Source organism: Carcharodon carcharias, chromosome 32, assembly GCF_017639515.1.
Source record: "Carcharodon carcharias isolate sCarCar2 chromosome 32, sCarCar2.pri, whole genome shotgun sequence".
Taxonomy (NCBI): domain Eukaryota; kingdom Metazoa; phylum Chordata; class Chondrichthyes; order Lamniformes; family Lamnidae; genus Carcharodon; species Carcharodon carcharias.
This window is the reverse complement of record NC_054498.1, coordinates 19,524,879-19,546,295: the sequence shown is the minus strand read 5'-3', so window position 1 is coordinate 19,546,295 and position 21,417 is coordinate 19,524,879. Positions and strand designations below refer to the sequence as shown.

Sequence of the window (21,417 nt, the reverse complement as noted above, 5' to 3'; positions counted from 1 at the left end):
CACTCACAGCTGCCAGTTTAAAGCCCCCTCTGCCCTCTCACTCTCATTTGTCACGTCAGCTTAAAAGCAGTGAAGAAATAAAGCCTACTGAAGGCCAAGGCAGCCACCTTCAGCAGCGGACTCTGCTGCTCCATGCAGCAATGGGAGCCTTGTTTGCAAACCTTTTCATCTGGCCTGTACTGTAGGAGATTAATCACACCGAGGCATCATTAATATGTAGAAACCCCATTTATTACTTGTGCACAAGGGAGATAATATAATGAGTGCTACTGTACCATCTCATAGCAGAATACACGCAGACCTGTTAAAAGCATTTTTACAGCCAATCAGTAAACTTTGCACAAGCCTATCCACTTATTTGCATAAGTTAACTGACCAATCCATATAGTAGTAAATTTTCGTTCCCAGCACAACAGATGTTGCGCTTACGCAAATGCTTATCACGATCCCGATTACATTGGCCTGAGAAAGAACAAAATGGAATGTCTCAGGGTTCATCCTACAACTGTGGTCAGACAAGATGGTATTGTTCTCAAGGTTGCAGTATTTTTCTCTTAGGCCTAGGCATATAATTCAATTCTCCGTTAACCCTTTCAGCACTAAATGGGTTCCCTATAGTTGCCTAGGCCACCACAGTACTGCCTCCTCATACCTGGCATAAATCAATCCCAATTTTTTTCCTGTGCAACGACTGAAAAATGGAGTGGGCAACGATAAATTGCAGTCAATAGCTTGTTAATTGTTTTTTTTTTTAAATGGCGGGCAGGCTCCTGATTGCAGCACCCGCTCACCTTCTGTATTATCAGAGATTGTGGCGGGATGACATTGGATTGCTGACCCGACTAAATCATGCTGTGTTTTATGCAAGTGCAGAGGATCTCTTGCACCGATAAAGAACTTAGATGTACTGGAAGCTACATATATTAATACACAGGGCCCTGTTCTTTGCAGACAGAAAGTACAGGCACGTACACTGCGCCTGTTTCAGCTAAACAAAATAAGAGAGCGCCATTCGCTGACTCATTCCACAGGGCAATGCCTTAACCAATCAGGGTCAAGCTGCCTGGTTTAACTTTCAAACAATGCTTGGCAGTAAACTGTGCACTGTTCACTGATGCATTCTCCATGGCAACGCCACTTGCCAACCAATCAGCACTCTCCTCACATACGGTATGAATTGTTGTTTTCCCCTTATATTGGTATTCTTGCGTTGTGTCCCGATGAGTGCAAGATGAAAAGCTTTGACATGTCTCTTTTTCAGCAAGTCCCGTACTACCAAATGACTAATTTAAAACTTCTTGAGTTACTTTGAACTTTCAGCGATGTTTCATGAATCCAGTACAGAAAATGTAATTCTCTATTCAGGGAGCCTTTTGGATGCTGCATAGTGAACATGTTATTAACATTTGTTTCAATATCTGATTGTCCAGCCATTACTCTTAAAAATGATTGATCATTTATTTTCTTTCAGCCATTGAATAAATGCCAAGCACTTGTCAGAAGGGAATCTATCGTTAATTTGGAAAATTTCAGGAGGTTATACATCAGGAGAAAATGGAAAGTAGGTGAAATCGAACCTCCAGTATGGTATTAAAATAATTGTTTCTGTTGTTTCATCTTCAGCAGCCTCTCAGAACCTCCTCTGTAACTAATAAATCTCCCATTTCCTTTCAGCTGACGTTTAGGATTGTATCATTTTGCAATCAGTTGACCCGTGCCTTTCTTAAGAAAGATTATCTGAAGAAAGATGAAACTTCAGTAAGTAGAGCTGTACTAATGGATTTTATCCACAACGTTGGCTTCCTGACCTTTTAAGTACCAACCTCAGAGATAATGGCCAGGATTTTATGCCCCCACCCCCGTGGATGCGGTGAGCCATCTAAACCTCCATTCGGTTCAGCGGGACAGGTAATATCTCACCGGGCAGGGCAGGCCCTAAAATCCTAGCCCACGGGTTACATTTCCCTCTCATTTCCCTTTAAGGAAGGTTTAATAACCCTAACAGAAATTCTTAAAATGGTGGGTGAGCAATTTTGCTGCTGCTGATTTCATACAATCCAACGTGAATGTATCTGCCCCCTTCACAGTGGCTCATATTGAAGCTCGGTTTCTCTGTTGTCCCGGTAGCCCGGCTCCACACTGTTTATTCGAATATCGGAGCCAGTTTACCTCTTAAACAAAGTCACTCATGTGCAACTGCCCTGTCCAGACTTCAGCATGTCCTCGTGGGAATGAAGATCATTGTTCTTTTTCTCCAATCCCTCTACAGCTTTGCTTCACCCTGTCTCTATGATGTCCTCCAGTCTTATAACCCACACCTATTTCGTCTTGTCCAATAACTTGTTTTCCTGGTCCTCGCAGCAGCAAATCCATGGTCCTTCTGATGTTGCCAATTTAGTGATAAACAAGCAGCAAATGTATTGTGGGCCTATGCTACACTAGGATCGACAGCAAGATGGTCTGAACTCATTCATGTCGCAATCAGACAAAGGAAAGTCTACTTCATTATTCAAGGCTGGACTTGAAATAGAAATGGAAAATGCTGGGAAAACTTAGCCAGTCTGGCAGCATCTAAGGAGAGAGAAACCAAGTTAATGTTTCAAGTCCAAAATGACTTCTTCGGAACACTGGTTCTAGTGTGAGGACCAGTATCCATCCCTGTATTCGTTCTGTTTCCAGAGCGAGGACCAGTATATATCCCACCAGCATCTCTCCCTGCCCTCATATAAAAATGAATTGATATTTCTAATCATGTGGGGTAAAAAGTACTTTTTTCCCCCCCCTTCCAGTGGGAAATGGCTCAAGGGTAGCACTTTCACCTCAGTCAGAAGGTTGTATGTTCAAGCCCCACTTCAGAAATCTAGCCTGACACTCCCAGTATGGAGGGAGTGCTGCACTGTTGAAGGTGCACTCTTTCAGATGAGACATTAAATTGAAGCTCTGCAAAGATCCTTTGCCACTCTTTTGACGAACATAAGAGATTCTCCCCATGTCCTCGCCAATATTTATCCTGCAGCGAACATCCTTAAAAACGGATTTTCCTGTGGTTATCACATTGCTGTTTATGGGGTCTTGCTGTGCAATTAAAAGTCAGCACCACATTTCCTACATTACGACAGTAACTACACTTGTACCTAATTGGCTCAAAAGTGTTTTTGGATGCCTTGAGATTGTGGAAAGGCACTAAATAAATACAAGTCCTTTCTTTCTCTTTTCAGAGACAGTATGACAGTGACAGTGAAGATGTGAATTTCAAACGAAGAGCATTCAGGCCAAGGAGGCGCAGCAGCACATCGTAAAGTCACATCTGATAGGTTACACTAAAGAGGGGTAAACCCAAGGGCAGGTTGATCGTCGTACTGTTAGAATGAACCTGCACCAGAGGTGCTTCCCCCCACCCACCCTCCCCCCGCCCCAATGTTGGGCATGTTAAATGGACAAATGCCACTTTGAACACATGCACAGATTGGATGATTGATGGGTAGACCTGTGCTACCAACAATAATGTTTTCACTGATAACGGCACTTCGGAAGGCAAAGTGTGCAATATATTTTTGCAGCTCAATGTAAGTTTTTTTCTGTTTTAGACCTGAATTTGTTGATTAAGGTTTAAGAATCCAGTCTTTCTCAAATACAACTCTTGTGATTGTTCCAACACATTGCATGTCAGGAACAGTGAGGTACAGTTCCTTAAACACATGATGGGCTCTCCATTTCAGGCCTGCCGCTGTACGCACTTTGAGTGGAGGCCAGACACTTAGCCACGGGTGGAATAGGGCAAGGGAGGAAAGAGAAAGGGATTAAGGATTTAGATTTAGCACGACTCCATTAAAATTAAACACCCTACCTTGTTTGTAGAGAGATTCCACTTGTCCTGGGGTAATCCTAGCATAGGATTGTAATAATGTTTACATACTTTCTCTTGAATGGGGAACAGCGCTGAATCACAGCACCATCAGAATGTTCAATGAGCAGTCTGTGAGTGGGCACCAGCAACTCAGAGCCGCAACTTGGAGAAAGGAGCATTGGTGAACGAGGGGCCAAGCAGAGAGATACCTGAGCCACGTCGAATGTTAATTGGTTTCTGCTAACGTTTTTAAGTAACCATTACTTTAGATAGCTTTAGACTTTAACCATTATTTTAATGCAAAATTGATGAAATGAGCAACTTAATATGCTACAGCATAATGCTTCCTGCATGAGTTACGAAATGATTCTCTGTCCTATATATAAGGAATATAAACAAAGAAGCCATTACTTGTGTGTATATAACCTCAACAGGAATTTTAAAGAATGGCACATGCGAAATGTTTAAAACAAGCCCTAAGTCATAGCCAGTTTGGAGTCTGTGAGAGATTGATGGGTCAGTTCTCTGAAAACCTAGACAAGGCTATTGCACCTTTTAATAGAGTCATTCTTACTGATAACTATACATGCAGAAACAGTAAGCTGGCTGCTCATCCAGATAATCAATTACTGTAATACCTTTCAAAATGTTAGTGCCTGATGCCTGGAATTAACTAGCTTGAACTGTCAGTTTTCATTTACAGGAGCAGGGATAATATATACCTTCACCCCCAACGTGCGAATCATTTTGGTGACTTACCTATGGAAAATGCATTTTAGTGTTACAGTGCCATAAATAGACTTTATGTAACTGTCTGTCAGCAAAAGCCACATGGTTAATCAGTTTTCAGACACCCCAGTACCTGAATGTGAAATGATCAGCGAATGAATTGCGGAGTTTGTAAAGGTTGGAGTTGTGCAGGATTAGGATGGCATCATTGTTTTGGATGTGCTGAAGCTTTTGGAGAGCAGATGTGAGAAAGAGCCAACTGTTAGGGTGGGAATGTCGAGCCTTGAAGTGATGGAGATCATGGACAGTGCTGGTAAAGGAGTGGATGTGAGAGAGGAAACTGAGCTCAAGGTCAAGCAGTTCACTGAGGTTTTGCGCTTCCTGATTTAGCTTCAGAAGGCAAACAGGAAGGAGGGCGGACTTCAGTCTAGAAGCTTGGAGATGTTAATGGAAGTTCAAGTAAAGGAAACCTCATTCACCCCTTTGCTTGGAGAGCTGGAGGCAGTACAGTCATATCCTTAGTCTCCTCTCTAACCTGAGCTGCCCAGAAATTAGTCAAAGTCCGGAACTGTTGTCATGATAGAAACATGCAGCATCTGGAGTAGAAAAGCTGGGTGAAGATGTTGATCTTTACATTGTTTAATATGCCTAGCAGCAAGTTGGGTCAGGTAAACATACATGCTGAGGAGTGAATGCCAGAATACTGAAAGAGAGTTTGTTTTGTGGATATGTATTATTCATTTTCGCACACGCAAACATTGAGCTCCTCGTCTTTGCTTCTGAATTCATTGAGTCGAAAAAAATGTTAGAGAGAAAAGAGGTGGGGTTGATGACATATTGAAAGGTGCCATCTGCATAGAAGTCCAGGTTGGCAGCATTGCCCCGACCCCTTCTATAGCTTGACAAATGAATTGGCAACGGAATAAAGTAAATTTACAGTCTAGGGTCAAGTAAAATGATCAGGGCCACCTGGTGGTGTATTGTTCTCTCCTTACATCTCCACCTCTCCCTTTTCATGTTAACCTGAAAGACTAGTATAAAATACTCCAAAACAACCCAGATTATAGGCCTGATGAGATGTCGGAATGAGTTAGACTGAAACGTCTTAACATTCAAGGCTATGGGCCAAGTGCTGGTAATTAGGATTAGGTAGGTAGGTCAAGTGTTTCTCACGTGTCGGTGCAGACTCAATGGGCCGAAGGGCCTCTTCTGCACTGTGATTCTGTGAAAGGCTGTGGAATGTTGACTTTTCATAACTTAAGCTGGAGCTATGCCAACAATCTACTTCCATCACAATAGGGAGTTCTCAAAAGTACAGTTTGCAGCAGTGGGAATCTCAAAATTATTGAAGGGGTTGAGAGTGCAGAAGATTTGAGATTTATTAACTTAAGTTCGGAGTTTGCTGACATTTTGGAATTTGCTGTTTTCTGCCTCTCAAAGGAAAAATAATTAATCCCAACGGGTTATATGTTATTAGTATGGAAAAGATCATTGTAAAGGCTTCAGTCCAACTTTGCGGAGCCCAGTGCCAGGGTTGCAGGAGCTGAAATGCCTTAGACTGTGACCCTGACACTGAGATAGTACTTGTTGGACCCCTCAGTGTTGGACCTGTTGGAATTTGTGGGCTAGGAGTGAGAGAACGGTAAGGAACATGTCCAACTCTGGTTGGACATGTTCTTGGAGGTTTCGTTCCACCTCCAACTGCCTCACCCCATTGCCAATGCTTTTGTACCTAATAATCAAAAGTGGATACTTTTTAAAAAAGTTTAATATCCTATTTTCAGATGTGGAACAATGCCCCCCCCCCCCCCCCCAAATCCTAACGATGCTCTCCTCCACTCAGGAGAGGGAGCTGATCTTTTTAAAATAATGTAAACTCATGTTTGTTTAGGGTCATCTGTTAAAGTTGGACTGTTATCCAAGGTCTGGACTGTGCTGGATGGGCCCACATCCACTTGTGCAGATTTCATTGGCCAGTCTGTCCTCCACAGGTACACCTGTACAATTTTGCAAGTTCAGTGACAGGAATTTGTAGATAAAGCCAATTAATATGGTCCCAACAGGGAACAGCCTCTTTTCCAAAAAATAACTGCTGCAGCCAGTCTTAAAGGAAGCCAATCCTTACATAAGACAACAGCCCCAATATATTCCTTCTAACGAAATCACTTTTTTTTTAAATTGTGTTGTAAAAGCCTCTATTCTTCCTTAGGAGACAAATACTAAATAAACACAACTGAAATTGAAATTTTGAGACGCCATTAGCTCATTTTAAAAATGTCCTACTTCATATTCTTTTGAAACCAACAGTGAGAGATGCAGAATGAAACTACCTTCACCCAATCCTCCACTTGATCTGATTGTAAATTCCAGCACCACCAATATCTGGGAGGCTGGCTGCTTCTCGTGAAGCCTGCTTCAGGTGATACTTGGGGTGAAGCACCGACACCAGCTTAAAAACATAACAGTTGTCATGTAACTTGAATGGGAACCATGGACTGTGGGTGGGGTTGGCCATTCATGTCACTGGAGTGGGACTCGATAGTTTACGATTAGAGGTAACTCAATAGGACAGCTACCACAGCATTCCTAAAGCCACAATTCACCTTTGATTCCCAAGCTAAAACAAAGAAGAGCCCATTATTAAGCATGACTCCAGGCAGATGTCCTAACTTCAAAACTGACAGCGATATCTGCAAATAGGCTTGCTTCATTGCTTGACAAACCCAATCTTCTAAAGATTTGGAAGCTTTGGCACTTCCTGTGGAAGTGATAGAATCTATTCAACCTGTTAACGGGTAGCTCTGTTTCCAATTTGCTTCGCTATAGATGACTGAATACTGATAAATTACATATTAATTTATGAATTTTGATGAGCAATTACTTTGAGATACAGGGGTGTATACCTAATCTTATCATTGACAATGCCACTTTGTTATTATTATAACTTAGATAGAAATTATTCTTTGTAAATTTTGAAGGTTTAAGTATTTTAAAGTAGAATTAGATAATTGCATTACATAATACATTTTATTTGTTTGGGATGTAGACATTGTTGGCATGAAGACTGGCATTTATTACCCATCCCTAATTGCCCTTGAGAGATAGGCAGCTAATGTTGGCCTTGCCAGCGATGCGATGAATGGATAACAAAAAATCCTTGTAATGGCACAAATCTCCTGTTCAGGGTCGGAACCTCTTTTTCCGGCCCTGAACAGACAAAAAAAAATACACGCTTACCTTCCTCGGATTTTTCTGGGCAGTCTTCCAGTGGAGGATCCTTCCAAATTGAGTCGGCACAGGAAACCCCAGAGGAGGCAGCAGAGGGAATCTGTGCAGGAACCAGGCCCCATTTTAACGGTACTAGATGCCATATTCCATTAAGAGTTTAAATGTCCCAAAGCTAAGGAGAGAAGGTAATTGTGTACAGGGGTAGGGTGGGTATGGTAAGTGGGAAAGGGGGTAGGGTGGTGATGTTGGATCAGGGGGAGTCGGGGGGTATTGGGGGCTAGTCAGGTCACGGGGGAGTTGGGGGCTTTGGGAGCTGGTCAGGTCATGGGTTAGTCAGGTTGGGTCAGGGGCAATCGGGTCATAGGAGTCGGCAGGTGGGAGCTAGTCGGGTGGGGTCAGTAGGGGAGCTGGGGTGTAGTGGAGTGGTCAGGGGGTAGAATTGGAGGGTTGGGGGGTAGACGAGGGGAGAGTTGGTGAGCGGGGGCATCAGTGTGAATGATTGGGAGTCAGTTGTATTGTTTCCCAAGAGTTATACTAGGTTATTTCAGTCTAACATTTCCTGGGGAACTATCTGGGTAAATAAGTTGGAACTGTACAAAGTCTCTGACTCTAACTCAGAGTTGGACACGTTCTTGGAGTGCCCTGGGTTGCAGGGGAATTGTCCATTGGAAGTTCAGACTTCCGGGGCATTTCCCACAGAGGCATTGTTTTGGGACTTCTGAGGGATCCTGTAGCACACCTTGGGGAATATGTCTAGCCTTCAACTACCCAAAGACCAGAAGACCTGGGCCAATGTATTTTAATTTAACATACAAATTTTAATCTTGTGCATATTTGGGTTGCGCTGTTGCAATGTTACGTGGGGTCCTCAAAGGTTAAATGTTCTTTTTTAACCCTTACCAGTAATCGTGACTGTGTAATGCTATGGAGGAGATTAAGTGCTCCCAGTGGAGACCAGCATTCCTTGGGAGCGCAGGTCAGGAAATAGCGAGATCTTTAGCGATTGGAATGCAAGATCTTGGGAACACCTCTAGTATCTTGGAAGTGTTTTCATGACAACTCCAGAGATGTGTTGAGAAGGCTTATTTGCGTCCTGCACCAACCCACTTAAAAATTACATTACAGGAACTTTTCCCGAGGTCAGCCCAGGATCTCTATAATGCTGTATTGCCAAGATTTTACTTTTTGATAACTTATTCATGTCATACTTCAAATCAGTTTTGTAACTTTTTAAATTATATTGTGCAGCTTCTATCGTCTGAAGCAGCTGCCTGGGTTCCTGGGCTTGCTGCACTTGATTCAGGAGCAACAACGAGGGCACCAGCTTACAGGTGGAATTTTACAGTCCTGCCGAAGTCAATGGGCTTTCGAATGGCTGGCCGCATTTTACGGCCCTGTCCCCCGCCCGCTGCCACAGGGCTGTAAAATTCTGCCCTGTGTGTGCGAGATTTACACAAACGTCTTTACTCAAACGTTGCCGTTGAAAATCTCCCGCTTCTGGCTGTCAGTGTTTCCTCGTGTTGAGGAAAGTGTGAAGCGGCCAGGAACGTGAATACCGCATGAGAAACGGGCTGAGAGTTCAGCCTGTCCATTGGAGATCCAACGGGCCAACTTTGTTTGCCACCAGTGGAGCTTTTCCACAGGAAGCAAGCCCACCTTCTCTGCATGTTATTGGGAGCCTGTGAAAACTATGTGAACAAAATATCTTCCCACCAGAAATTTGTGTCAACAGAAAGATTTATAACTGCAGGCGAATCTCAAATATCACAGGGACGCCATAGCATTAAACTTGAGTGGTTTTTATTTTATTTTATTTTATAAAAGATTATAATTGCACCAATAAGTCAATCTCCCTGTGTATGTGGAGCCCTGACTAGCTGCAACTGCACATTATGCTGCTGCTTTTGATGTAATGTTAATCTATACACAGTTATTTTTGTACAAAAATTACAGTTCTGTAATTAACAGAGAATTTGGAATGAAATGAATACTTCAATATTAAAATATGTAAATATTTAAACAGTTCTATTGCAGTATTTGTTTCTATAACTGGAATCATAAAAATATCCAGAAATGACGTATAATTGTTTTAAGTTGCAAGTAATATTAGAGATTTAGTGAATTGTAAATTTAACCAGGATTATTTTGGGTTGATGCACCCAAACTTGTGATACAGAGCAGGGATTCCTTGTTTATGGTATTAATTATAACTCTCTTTATCCAGATACTGGAATATCATATAATCTGAAACCTGTCTGCAAGTTTGTACAGTATTTTTATAAATAAAGCGATGAATACAACTTTTGACTGTCATTTAATGCGATTTCACTGGTTCATTTACCATGGTGTATCTGAATGCTGTGAAAACAAAACCTTCGTACCTATGTGCCGATCTTTCCAGTATGTAACAAGAGACTTTTACTAATGTAAATTGATTCAGAACACTTCAGCAAAAGAGAACTCAGCTGACTGAGTAGAAATGAATGATAATTAAAACAGAGGAAACAAGTTCAGTTGCAGAAACAGTCATGAAATATTCAAGATTCAAAGACTGAATACATTGTGTTTCTGATTTACTGTGTTCCATATGTTGAATTAGATTGGATGCTCTCACCCTCAAACTGAATATGAAATTCTAACATGTTATGATCACTCTTGCCTACAGTATCCTTTATAATGAGGCCATTAATTAACCCTGTCACGTCACATATTAGCATGTCTAATATAGCCTATTCCCTGGTTGTTTCCAGAATGTATTGTTCTAAGAAACCATCCTGAATACACTCGATGAACACATCCTCTAGGCTATTTTTGTCATTTGGATTTATCCAATCTATATAAAGATTAAAATCTTCCACAATTACTGCAGTACCTTTCTTACAAACCCCCATTATTACTTGGTTTGTACTCCGTCCTACAGTGTAGCTACTGTCAGGGGGCCTATAAACCACTCCCACCAGCGACTTCCTTGCTTTGCTATTTCTTATCGCCACACAAACTGATTCGGCACTTTGGTCTTCTGAACTAAGATCATTTCTCACTACTGTACTGATCTCATCCTTGATTAACAGACCTATCCCACCTCCTTTGCCTTTCTTTCTCTCCTTCAAAAATATCATATAAACTTGAATATTCAAGTCCCAGCTGTTGTCACTTTGCAACCATGGGCAGAATCGTCCCAGATTTGTGCTAAGTGCGGTAGCAGATGGGGAAAACGACATTTTACCCGCTGGCTGCAATGGCAGCTTCTCATGCGGGATTGTCCCAAACCCGTTGCATTAATTATGCATTCCTGGGAAGCGTGCTGTTATCATGGCAGGCGGGCTCTCATTCGCCCACCACACCATCATCTCGCCGCTTCATCAGGGCCAGGCACCATATTTAAAGTGCAGCCACAGGCACACTACTCAGTGCTTCCAGCCCAGGACTGCTGCACAGAAAACAGGATGGCCCCAAAAGGCAAAATGACTGCAGCCGCTTCAACCCCCCCCCACAGTTTAGTGACGCGTCCCTCGAGTACCTTTTGGATGCCGTGGAGGCCCGCTGTGATGTCCTCTACCCCTGCTCTAGCCATAGGACAGGCAGCGACATCACCAATCCAGCATGGGAGGTGGCAGCAGGGGTGGTCAGCGCCAACACCCTGTAAAAGAGGACAGTCACCCAGTGCTGCAAGAGGATGAATGATCTCCTCCGTTTTTCCACGGTAAGTCACTCTTCTCATCGCTCTCAAGTCTCACACTCAAGCCCATTATACATCCACAGGGCCTTCACTCATTGTTGGTTCAAAGGACATCACTATTCATTCTCTCACACACACACTCATTGACCTCGTCCCATCCATGGGATCACTCACCACCTACACATGCCAGACATACTTATCATCTGGCCTGGCAGACGTCCTGCTTACACTCTTACTATTCATGCAGGACAAGCCGGCACACAACAATAGTGAAAGGTCGCAGACTGGTGGAGGAATTCCTGACATCAAGATCCTCACGGACTTTGAAAACAGAGCCATCCAGCTGGTTGGTGGATGCAGCCTCTGTGGACCCTGGAAGACATCAGCCAACTGAGAATGTGGGAGTTGTGAACAGTCCCTGGGAACTGTGCGCAGACCTGCAGGATGCATTTGTGGTTGTCGCACACCAGCTGTACATTCAGCAAATGGAAGCCCTTGCGATTGACATAGCTGACCCCTTGTGATGGAGATCTGAGCGCCATGTGAGTGCAGTCGATCACATCCTGCACCTGTGGGAAACCTGAGATCTGGACAAATCCAATCTCTCTTGGTCCTGGGCGAAATGCACAAAGTTGTGTGCCAAGATGGCATCCGTGACCTCATGGATGTATTTGTTAGTGGAGGCTTACGATATCCCACAGAGGTCACCTGTGGAGCCCCGAAAGGAGCCACTGGTGTAGAAATTGAGCGCCGCAATCACTTTCACAGCCCCTGGCAGTGGATGCCCTCCATGTCCCTGTGGTGCCAAATCCTGCAGTAGCTGGCAGATGTGACCAACCAGTTCCCTACACATGCACAGCCTTCGGTGACACTGATATGCAGATATATTACAACGAAGTTCCCGACGTCTGATGGCAGGAAATGTGGCCACCATCGACGGGCTGAGTGGACAATTGCTAACTGGTTTCACGACGTCGTGACTCCGATTTCTGGGCTTCTCACCATATTGTCCACTCACGCCACTGAGCATTCCTGACGCCAGTGGGCGTGGAAAATTCCACCCCATGTCTCTGTAATGGCAATCATATCATACTCTTTCATTTCTATTTGTGCCATCAATTCATCCACCTTGTTACAAATGCTGCATGCATTCAGATAAAGAGCTTTAAATCCTGTCTTTATACCATATTTTCCCTACTCTGACCTTATTTGCTGGCACACTGTTATATTTTTATGCTGTGTCCCTTCCTGTCACACTGGTTATCATTACCCACAATCTGCTCTATTGCAGTTTGTCCTTTCTCTTTAACTTTCTAAATCTCCCTTCATGTGAACCCTCCCTCCTACTATTTAGTTTAAAGTCCTCTGTACAGCCCTAGTTATACAACTTGCCAGTACACTGGTCCCAGCACAGTTCAGGTTCAGTAAGCTCCCTCTTTCTCCAGTACGAGTGCCAGTGCCTCATGAATTGAAACAAAAACAAAAATACCTGGAAAAGCTCAGCAGGTCTGACAGCATCTGCGGAGAGGGATTCAGTTGACGTTTCGAGTCCGAATGACTCTTGGAAGAGTCAAAATGTTAACTGTATCCCTCTCCGCAGATGCTGTCAGACCTGCTGATTTTTTTCCAGGTATTTTTGTTTTTGTTACAGATTTCCAGCATCCGCAGTATTTTGCCTTTACCCCATGAATTGAAACCCATTTCTCCCAGACCAATCTTTGAGCCACGAATTCAACTCTCTGATCTTATTTATGCTATACCAATTTGGTCGTGGCTCAGGTAGTAATCCAGGATTATTACCTTTGTTGTTCTGTTTTTAATTTGGGTCCTAGCTGCTCATACTCCCTCAGCAGAACCTTTTTCTTAGTCCTACCTATGTCATTGGTATCCATGTTGTCCACAACAATCAGATTCTTCCCCTCCAAGTTCCTCTACAGTCCTGAAGAGATGTCCTTAACCCTGGTACCGGGCAGGCAACACAGCCTTTGGGAGTCATACTCTCAGCTATAGAGAACTGTATCTATCCCCTAAACTGTACAATACCCTACTACAACCACGTTCCTTTTTAGTCCCTCCACTTGAATTGCCCCTGTAGCGCTGTGCTGTGGTCAGTTTGCTCATCCCTCCTGCAGTGCCTATTCTCATCCACACAAGCTGCATGAACTCTGAACCTGTTTCTCAATTCTAAGGCCTGAGGCTCCTCCACTGCTACCTGTTGGATCCCCATTCCTGTCTCTCTTACAGTCACGCCCTCCTGTCTCTGTGGTATATATCAACAATTTGGACTTGAATGTAGGGAATATGATTAAGAAGCTTGCTGATGATACAAGAATTGGCCTTGTGGTTGATAACAAAGAAGAAAGCTGGAGAGTACAGGGAGTTATCAATGGACTAGTCAGGCGGACGGTACAATGGCAAATAGAATTCACATGGAGAAGTGTGAGATATTAGATTGGGAAAGCTAACAAGGCAAGGGGAATACACAATAAACACTAGCATGCTGAGAAGTGTAAAGGAACAGATGGACCTTCAAGTGCATGTCCACAGATCCCTGAGGATGGCTGGACATTTAGATAAGATGGTTAAGAAGGCACACAAGATTCTTGTTTTTATTAGCCAAGACATAGAGTATAAGAGCTGGGAGTTTATGCTGAAGCTGTATAAAACACTGGTTAGATACCAGCTGGAGTGCTATGTGTAGCTCTGGTCTTTGCACGAGAGGAAAGCTGTGATTGCACTTGAGGGAGTACGGAGGAGATTGACGAGAATGTTGCCTTGACTGGAGAATTTTAATTATGAGGAAAGGTGGGATAGGCTGGGGTCGTTTTCTTTTGGAACTGAGAAGAATTGAAGTGTATAGAATTATGCAGCATCTGGTTAGAGTAGATAGGAAGGTCCTATTCCCCTTGGAGGCATAGATTCAGGATAAGAGGGGAAATATTTGTACCAAGAAGGGTGATGAGGACCTGAAACTCACTACCTGAAAAGGGTGGTAGAGGCAAGGAACACTCAACATTTAAAAAGTACTTGGATATACATTGGAAAGGCCGTAAACAACAGGGTGTGGACAAAGAGCTGAAAAGTGGGATTGGGCTGTGTGTCTACTTGTCATCTAGGGTGGACATGATGGGCTGAATGGCCTCCTTCCATGCTGTAAATTTCTATGATTTTAGTGGCTTGGAAATTGAATTCTATCGAGAAAACAAAAGTAAGTAGCCCAACAGTGTCAGTCATATAACTCTAATACCATAGAACTCTTTAATCTCTTAGGGCAGAATTTTGCCCCCCGTCGGGTGGGGGGTGTTGTGTGGGGGCTGGCAGGAGTGGGTGTGAACCCGATCGGTGCCGCGCCGCCATTTTATGTGGGCGGGCCAATTAAGGCCCACTCAGCATTACGCTCGCCCGGAAGCGCTGAGCACTCCCTGTGTGGGCGGGCAGAAGGCGGATTCCCTGAGCTGTGGCCCGTGCATGTGCACAAAAGAGCGCAGAAATCTCCCTGAGGCTCAGGGGTGCCTCAGGGAGATTAGTTCATTGTTTAAACATCTAAATAAAGAAATTAAAAACTCTTAAAACATGTCCCCTCATGTGACAGTGTCACATGAGCTGGGACATGTCAATTAATTTTTTTAAAAAATTTTTATTGAATTTTAAAACACTTCGTGAAACCTCATCCCGACCGTGGATGAGCTTCCATGAAAAATGCGAAGGCCGCCTGGGCTCTTCGCTTGCCCCACCCCCGCCAACCTTAAGATTGGACGGGCAGCTCATTTTATTGATTCAATTAGTTTTTAACAGGCCTTTGACAGTTCGGCGGGTGCACAGCCGACTCCGGTGCGTGCCTGCCGAACTGAAAATCTAAATGATGCGCGGTGATGTCGGGATGCATGCCTGTCGTCACCACATGTCATTTTAAGCATCGGCGAGCAGGCCCCGCCCTCGCTCACTGACCCAAAATTTCTTCCCTTAAAAGTGGAAGTGTTTGATATAAACCCCATATCATTTTGTTCATTAAGTGGATAGTGATTCTCTATAATGGATCCTCAGCAATATCATTATCTACTGGGAAATCATCACACAGTTGCCCAGAAATTGTGATGCTGAGTTTATCTTCTCATGTTCACACTCACACTATTGGAATGCAGTCTAACATGTTTCCTTCTGTTGAGACTCCAAAGGAAATAAAATATTTGAGTGAACACAGTGCTGTCAGTGTGACCTTGTAAACTGAGTAGCAAACCTTCCGTCCAAATAGAATTTACTAAATTCCAGGAATGTTGGTGTGCAGTCCCTGCCAATCTCCCGAAGACCACCCAAAGCCAGTGGTGATCATTCTGCCCTTCCTTGTAATACGAAAATAACTGGAGGGTGATGCAATTCCTGTGGGGATTCCCCTAGTTATTTGGACAATGGAAATACCCCAAAAAACAATGCAAAGGAGGACATCAAACAGCAGTTAACAGGGTCTCAACAAGTTTCCCAGAATATCCTTTCCCGAAAGCCTTGTTGCCAGTTTCAGTTTAATCACTGGGCAGACATATTTAGGGAAAATCATTAGCAAATCACTATAGCACTGTCGCACCTACTAATATCTACTACAGGGTAAAATACACAGGCCCCTAGGAGAGTTTGTTTCCTCAAATGACCTGTTATGAACTTGGACTGATTTGATTGAACTTCGCTCCCGATGATCTGCACCTTTTCTATGATCTGTTTTTGTAGAGATGTTTGACAATTAGCAATGAACAATGGTTCTATTTGCAACAATCTGTCCCCTGGATTAATTGTAGTCCTATGCTAAAATTCTTGTGACTGGCCACATACATCAAGGACTGATCAGTCTTCCTAGAAGCTGACATGACTAAAGATATTTATTTGCATTCCACTTGAAAACACAATAGAAAAATCACAAGACAATATTAAATATAACTATTAAAAGTAAATATAAAGTACCAGGACCCTAATGCGTTAATTCACCTTTTCAGAAAAAGGGTTTTAAAATGACAGTCCTTGTTTTACAAACGTCTTAGACAGTCTCACTCCTTTGGTCATGGCGTTAATGTGATTTGGTTTGTGGTTTAGATGAGAGATCAAAGCCTTCTACCCAAGATACAAAAATTTTTTAAATCCCTCAAAGTTTTTGACCTCTTGGATATCTGAGGACATATTCATTCACGGGATGTGGGCAGGGTCACTGGCCAGGCCAACATTTATTACCCATCCCTAGTTCAGAGGGCATTTAAGAGTCAACCACATTCCTGTGGATCTGGAGTCACATGTAGGCCAGACTGGGTAAGGACAGTAGATTTCCTTCTCTGATTAGTGAACCAGATGGGTTTTTACAACAATCAGTTTCATGGTCATCGTTAGACTTTTAAATCCAGATTGTTATTGAATTCAAATTCCACCATCTGCCGAGGTGGGATTCAAACCCAGGTCCCCAGAGCATTACCCGGGATCTCGGGAACACTAGTCCAGTGACAATACCACTACTCCATCACCTGCCCTAAATTCATGCTGAAGTTGTGTTTCCTTCAACAAATAATGACTCATTGGTATTTCTGATTCCTTTTGGATGTTGGTGAAACAAATAAAGCTCCTCCATGATATCACAATTCAGAAATACAAGCCACCTCCAAACTCACCTGAATACTCTAAAGATTTATTCTGCTCTGAAGTTATTTTATTGGAACACATTTTTTGCTTTCTTTTTATTTCTTTTAAAGTTGGATCAGATGCTTTAGTAGTAATGTAATACATCATGGAAAAGACTGGAATGTCCTTACTGCCGAACTCCCAGCCAAATTGTGATCATTTTGACCATTTTCACAAAGTCTTCCCCATAGAATCACAGAATATCACAGTGCAGAAGAGACCCTTCAGCCCATCGAGTCTGCACCGACATGTGAGAAACACCTGACCTACCTACCTAATCCCATTTACCAGCACTTGGCCCACAGCTTGAATGTTATGATGTGCCAAGTGCTCCTCTAGGTACTTTTTAAAGGATGTGAGGCAACCCGCCTCCACCACCCTCCCAGGCAGCACATTCCAGACCATCACCACCCTCTGGGTAAAAAAGTTTTTCCTCACATCCCCCCTAAACCTCATGCCCCTCACCTTGAACTTATGCCCCCTTGTGACTGACCCTTCAACTAAGGGGAACAGCTGCTCCCTAATCACCCTGTCCATGCCTCTCATAATCTTGTACACCTCGATCAGGTCACCCCTCATTCTTCTCTACTCCAGTGAAAACAACCCAAGTCTATCCAACCTTCAGGTGGTGATGTTCTGAGTCTATGGTTCATTTTTGCCAATTTATCTGTAGATAGTTTAATTATTTACCTTCTCAAGACTTTTTATAATTTTAAAAAACATCTGTTAGATTCCACCACCCACCCCTAACCTTCTATGTTCGGGGAATGATTCCGAGCTTTACAATCCTTTACAATGGAGACTGAAGAAAGTCTCATTCCTAATATTATTCACGGTCCCTTTTCCGCAGCTCTGAGATTCTTCCCAAAATGGTGCACGGAACACACGTGTGATACTCCAGCTCTGGCCCAAACAACATCTACTAATTCGTCATCTTACAGTCAGTGCTCTGTGTAGCAAAACCAGGGTTTTATTCCCATTTCTTTGGCCTTTTCTGCCTGCAGGTACCTCTGTAGATCGGGCAGGGTTTTCCAGGCTTTGGGCGGCTGTGGCGGGCGGGCCCCAGGAGCATTCGCGAAACGGCACGCTGCCCGCGATCAGCTCCCGACCGCGATTTCACGCTGGCAGCTCAGCGCTGCCGGGGCGAGCGCTGTAGTCTGTGCATGCTCCGGGGAGGGGAGCGTGCACCAAAAGCTCCCTGAAAGCAGGGAGCTGAAGATTTGTAGAAATAGAAATAAAGATTTTAAAAATGAGAGAAATATGTCTCTACGTATGGCCCAAGCCACATGAACAAGGACTTATTAAAAATGATGTGTAAAACCTTTTACTTTTTAAAAAAATTATTGTTGGAAACCCCAACCTGCCTGTGGATGAGGTTTCATAAAAAATCCAAAGGCCAATTTGCCCGCCTGTAAGGTTGGACCGGCTGCACAAAATTGCTTTTAACTAATTGATTAAGGGCCTTAATAGGCCTGTCAATTGTCGACGGCCACGCTACTGACTCTCACATGCACCTGCTGACTGAAATATTGCGCGATGACATCGGGACGCTCGCGCGACGTCATTGCGTGTGACTTTACGCCCGATCAGGTCGGGCGCACATCCCACTCGCCGTGGGATGTAAAATCTTGCCCAGGGTGTTCCTCTAATCTGTGAAGAGTTTTATCATTTAAGGTATTATTCTCTCACTGCATGAGCTCCCCCCAAAATGGTCCCTGGGTGGAAGTCCTTCTGCTGCTTATCTTAGGTGCGTATATCTTTCTTCATTAGCAGGGCAAAGGTTCGCTGGACAATATGATAGGAGTGTTCAAAATTATAAAATGATGCGCCAGAAATTGAGGGTCCGGAACAAGATAAAAGATTTGATAAATTAATAACAAAATTTTGAAAAGAGAGAGTAGGAGAAACTTCTCTACACAGAGAAAGTTGTGAGGCTGTGGGATTTACTTCCAGTGTTAGTGGTTGTGGTAGGAAGTGAGTGAGTGTTGAAGATTAGAATTGGAGGGTGGATGAGGGGAAAGGGGGTATAAGAATGTGGGAACAGGGCAGGTCAATGTGATTATGCTCACACAGAGACTAAACACAGACATGAACTGGATAGGATAAATGGCCTTTTTTATGAAATGAAAACAGAAAGGGCTGGAAAAACTCAGCAGGTCTGGCATCATCTGTGGAGAGAGAAACAGAGTTAACGTTTTGAGTCTAACCTAACTCTTCTTCAGAACTGGTTCTGAAGACTATTCCAAAGAAAAGTCTTTTTTTTATTCATTCAAAGGATATGGGCTTCGCTGGCTGGGCCAGCATTTATTGCCCATCCCTAACTGTCTTTGAAAAGGTGGTGATGAGCTGCCTTCTTGAACCGCTGCAGTCCATGTGGAGTAGGTACACCCACAGTGCTGCTTGGAACGGAGTTTCAGGATTTTGACCCAGTGACAGTGAAGGAACAGCGATATATTTCCAAGTCAGGGTGTGAGTGGCTTAGAGGGGAATTTCCAGGGTGGTGGTGTTCCCATGTATCTGCTGCCCTTGTCCTTCGAGATGTTAGAGGTCATGAGTTTGGAAGGTGCTGTCTAAGGAGCTTTGGTGAATTCCTACAGTGCATCTTGCAGATGGTACACACTGCTGCTACTGTGTGTCGGTGGTGGAGGGAGTGAATATTTGTGGATGGGGGTGACAATCAAGCGGGCTGCTTTGTCCTGGATGGTGTCAAACTTCTTGAGTGTTGTTGGAGCTGCACTCATCCAGGCAAATGGAAAATATCCCATCACGCTCCTGACTTGTGCCATGTAGATGGTAGACAGACTTTGGGGAGTCAGGAGGTGAGTTACTTTCCACAGGATTCCTTGTCTCTGACCTGCTCTTGTAGCCACATTTTTTATATGGCTAGTCCAGTTCAGTTTCTGGTCAATGGTAACCCTCCCAGGATGTTGATAGTGGGGGAAGCGGTGATGGTAATGCCATTGAACATCAAGGGGTGATGGTTAGATTCTCTGTTGTTGGAGATGGTCATTGCCTGGCACTTGTGTGGTGCAAATGTTACTTGTCACTTGTCAGCCCAAGCCTGGATATTGCCCATGTCTTGCTGTATTTGGACATTGACTGCTTCAGTATCTGAGGAGTCCTGAATAGTGCTGGACATTGTTTAATCATCAGCAAAAATCCCCACTTCTGACCTTATGATGGAAGGAAGGTCATTGATAAAGCAGCTGAAGATGGTTGGTCCTAGGACACTACCCTGAGGAACTCCTGCAGTGAGGTCCTGGAGCTGAGATGACTGACCTCCAACACCCACAACCACTTTCCTTTGTACTTAGACTTGAAACGTTGTGCGGAATTTTACCACCTGGTCATGGTGGGGTCTGGGCCGTAAAAAGCGACGAACCGTTCAAAAGTCTATTGACTTCAGCAGGACCAGAAAATCCTGCCAGCATAAAATTCCGCCCATTAACTCTGTTTCTCTCTCCACAGATGCTGCCTGACCTGTTGAGTTTTTCCAGCACTTTCTGTTTTCATTTCAGGTCTCCAGCACCCGCAGTATTTTATGTTAGCCTGGTCTTTTTCCTGCGTGTGTTGTAACAGTCTTGCTTTTCTAACACAATTTCTAACACTCTTGTCTCTATTAATAAATAAGGTAAGATATATTTTGCACTGACAACAAGGATGGTCCCATGTGGACTTGTGGCATGATGGTGCCCCCAATGAGCCACCTTTACAACGGGGCTACTTGGCAATCTAAAGAATCCCTAGTCACAAAATAACAATTGGACTTTAAACTTTATGGAATGCATGTTTTATTTTTATCACGACACCCATGATCTGGTCATATGGATGGTGAAAAGTTCACCATTCCTAACTTGGAAGGTCACAGTCTAAGCAGTTTCTTCTGTCGCTGCGTTATATTATGTATTATACCTTAATACTGTTTGACCTACTGTACAGGGAGATAATGAATTGTTCTATTAATATTTAACTAGATAATCCCCCCTTCACTATTTCTAACTACTCAACAATGACCGTTGTTTGGACTAAATGCTGACTATCCCATTCTGAGCAGCTCTAATGAGATGTAATGATCCCCAGTTAGAATAATTAGATAGTCATTGATGACAGAGTCTTTTTTTAAACTGAAGGCACACGTGTAAAGATATTTCCACAGCTGAACTCTGTTAATCAATGCCGCCAGTTCAAATGTGAAGGAAACTCTGTTTTGGCAGCTGCACTGTGGTGTTAGTGATATCTATCCTGAAAAACCAGCTCACACTCTCTGGGAGTGTGACTCATT

General features: G+C 43.5%; 1 protein-coding gene across 1 annotated transcript in view; it reads left to right on the top strand.

Moving 5' to 3' along the window:
- dapk2b (death-associated protein kinase 2b) overlaps positions 1–3,360 on the top strand; it is a 154,450-nt gene extending 151,090 nt beyond the window's left edge. The window contains exons 10-12 of the mRNA XM_041178538.1: positions 1,472–1,561; positions 1,675–1,758; positions 3,219–3,360. Of these exons, the coding sequence (XP_041034472.1) occupies positions 1,472–1,561; positions 1,675–1,758; positions 3,219–3,299 (255 nt within the window). The 3' untranslated portion in view covers positions 3,300–3,360. The remainder of the gene's footprint in view (positions 1–1,471; positions 1,562–1,674; positions 1,759–3,218) is intronic.
- Positions 3,361–21,417: the final 18,057 nt, after the last annotated feature.